The sequence below is a fragment of the Austrofundulus limnaeus genome, unplaced genomic scaffold (genome assembly GCF_001266775.1).
Source record: "Austrofundulus limnaeus strain Quisiro unplaced genomic scaffold, Austrofundulus_limnaeus-1.0 Scaffold457, whole genome shotgun sequence".
Taxonomy (NCBI): Eukaryota; Metazoa; Chordata; class Actinopteri; order Cyprinodontiformes; family Rivulidae; genus Austrofundulus; species Austrofundulus limnaeus.
In genome coordinates, this window is record NW_013952859.1 from 111,903 (window position 1) to 114,789 (window position 2,887).

General features: G+C 38.3%; 1 protein-coding gene across 1 annotated transcript; it reads left to right on the top strand.

Moving 5' to 3' along the window:
- The first annotated feature begins 278 nt into the window (after positions 1–278).
- Positions 279–1,761, top strand: smim11 (small integral membrane protein 11). Its single transcript, XM_014025121.1, has 3 exons — positions 279–357; positions 1,069–1,282; positions 1,378–1,761. The coding sequence occupies exons 1-2, from the start codon at positions 340–342 to the stop codon at positions 1,258–1,260; spliced, it is 210 nt and encodes a 69-aa protein (XP_013880575.1). The 5' UTR covers positions 279–339; the 3' UTR covers positions 1,261–1,282; positions 1,378–1,761.
- The last annotated feature ends 1,126 nt before the right edge of the window (positions 1,762–2,887 follow it).

The following is a 2,887-nucleotide window of genomic DNA, read 5'->3' on the forward strand; positions in this document are numbered from 1 at the left end:
ATTCAATGTCAGTTTGGGAAGTTGTGCAGGAAGATATCAGAAAATATTTTATAATTGACCAAACTTTGAAATGTTTTTGGCACATCTGGTATGTTTAATTACATCTGTCCCTGCTAAGTCCGATTGTTTTGATGCTACGAAGTGAGACCAACAGGCTGTAGCTGTGACCTTTTTAAAACTCGGTTTTTAAGGCCAGGCGATATTTTTCCATTTTTCAGTGAACGCATCAGTCAAGACGTCTAGAAGATTCTAGATTTCTATTGGCCTGTTATTTTAAGTCCCGCCTCCCTTGGATGAGCACTTRTAGCAGGTTTGGTTGCGCCGCTGCTGACAGCAACGATGATGATCAACTGGAAGGTAAATAAACTAAAAGTCGTCATTTGTAGTGAAGCAGTTCAAGCTTTGGTATAAAATGCATAACCAATATTTTTTTAATTAATTGTTTGATATGTTGTGTCCTAATTATCGTGAACTTTCATAGAGATTAGATGAAGTTTTACTTCTGTCTAATGTCATTTAAATAAGTTACTGTTTTAAATGCTATGATGACATAATGTTTTCATTTATTTCGTTGATTTCCTCGGAGATTTGAAATGTGAATCTGTGTGAAACAGGTTAGTGAACCCCAAATCAGTTGAAAACAGCAGTCAAAGCGGCATTAAAAGTTCAGATTTTCTACTAACAGTAGGCACGTATTAAATTCTAAGTATGCCGAATTTAAAAGTGCTTTATAAAGAGCCGAAAGCCTGGCTTGCAGCATTTTGTTTTGYTTAAAATCCAGAGAAATGTTTTAATTAGACATTTAGCGAATGGGGTTTGGTCAGTGACAGCTACGTGTTGGACACACATGGTGCCCAGCTGCTTCTCTGTGTCAGCCAACCCCCCCTCCTCTCTGTGACCAAATTAACTCTCAGCTCCAGTGGACAGCTGGTGGAGGACAGAGGAGGAGAGACTCTTCTCCAGGGTCCCAGACTGTTCCAGAGCTTGCTTTCTTATCACAACTCCTCAACAGTTAGTAGAAACCAACAAAAATAACACAAATAAGAAAAAAGTTCAATCTGTTCCCAGGTTTTGGACAATGTCCCCCTCCTGTTTTACATCCTGGCCCTGAAGACACTGCTGCTGTGTTTGGCTTTTGCTGGGGTGAAGATGTACCAGAGTAAAAAAGCAGAGGAGGCTCTGAAGAAGCAGAAGCTGGCAGAGAGGAAGAAACTGGCCCAGCAGACCCAGGAGCTCATCGACAACCTGAAGGAGGACTGACCAGCAACCTGCAACATCACAGGTCTTACTAAAACAAGATTACCATGTGTGGTTAACGTGGCCTTACACAAAATACAGAGATGGTATTTATTTTTATTTTTTTCCCCTCCTCTTCAGATGAGTTATCTCCCACTGAGTTGGATTTCTGTCAGAAACAGGAGGACCTGGCTGCATGGCAGGAAGCTGATTGTGATTCTCATACTGGGACTTTGTGCCACACTTACACCATTTGGTGTTTTCTTTTTACGGGAAAACATTTAAAGCAGAAACCAGYTGTACCTGTGGATGAATGGAGTTAAAAAACGGACTACTTTTTTTTTATTTTTTTTTACGAAAAACCTACAGCTTCATACTTTTATATGTCAAAYTGACTGAAAACATCCTGTTCTGCTTTTTTGTTTGGCCTTATTTTTAAGATTTTCATGATGGTGAAACTTTTAAGCTTGTGAGACAGATTATTGTTTGTTTACTAATTTATATTAAATGGTTTGTTCCACATATCATCTGGGTCCTCAATTYCTCCTCTTTATGAAAGAAAACTAGTAGTTTATCATTTAAGACTCATGTAAACATGTTGAATTGTTATATAAAAAACACTATTAAATGGTAGTTTGTAACTCTTTAATTTCGTCAAAATAAATCCTGACCAGCTGAAGAAGGTGCTGGTTGAGTCACACAACTTTGCTACAGGAAGGGTTTCAATTCCAATGCCAACCTCTGAGCAATTTTAGTGACAAAATAAAACTGGATTAACAAGGTTAATTGACCCTGAGCAGCTCAGGATGTTCGAACATGACTATCCCTCTAAATCCGGCCCTGTTTAGTTGTTATAATAATGATAATAATAATAATAATAATGCATTTTATTTATAAAGCGCCTTTCAGGACACCCAAGGACACTGTATAATAGAAAAGAAACAACATAGAGTGATAGAGTAGTGCGGCAGAAACATAGAAATGAGGAGTACAGAACAGTCATGTAATGAAATACAAAAAATAGATAAGTTGAACAATAGGGTTGTGGGGGAGAAACAGAAATGAGGACTACAAAACAGTCATATATTGAGGTACAATCGGAGTTAACAGTAGGCTMATCTGAAAAGATGTGTCTTCAGGCCAGTCTTAAACAGGGAGAGAGAGGTGGTATTGYGTAATCCATGGGGTAGTGAGTTCCAGAGCTGTGGAGCAGAGGGGCTGAAAGCTCTGCTCCCCATGGTGCTGAGGCAGGCAGGGGGTACTGAGAGTTGGAGGGAGGAGGCAGATCTTAGAGATATGATACGTACGTGAACATATTTGTCTCATTTGGTATGAAACTGAAGTTTTCTTTCTTGTCTTTAATTATTGCATAATAAACATTTATTAAGTGTTTACAGATGAATTAGTAACCTGTCTATAAACCTTTTATAAGCCATAAGGGGAGATTTATTGTATAAGTGGKACTGAAAAAAGGCTTGCACAGTAAATTCTCACCAGTTTTTCACACACTTTACTGTACATAGATAAGATATTCTCCAACACACAATGTGAGAAAATCCAGCCATCAATTGTCAGTTGAAAGACTTTTTTCAGGATTGTWCAAATTTTCTTAAGAAGAGAAGAAGAATTCTGTCAGCTTGATTCATTCTGG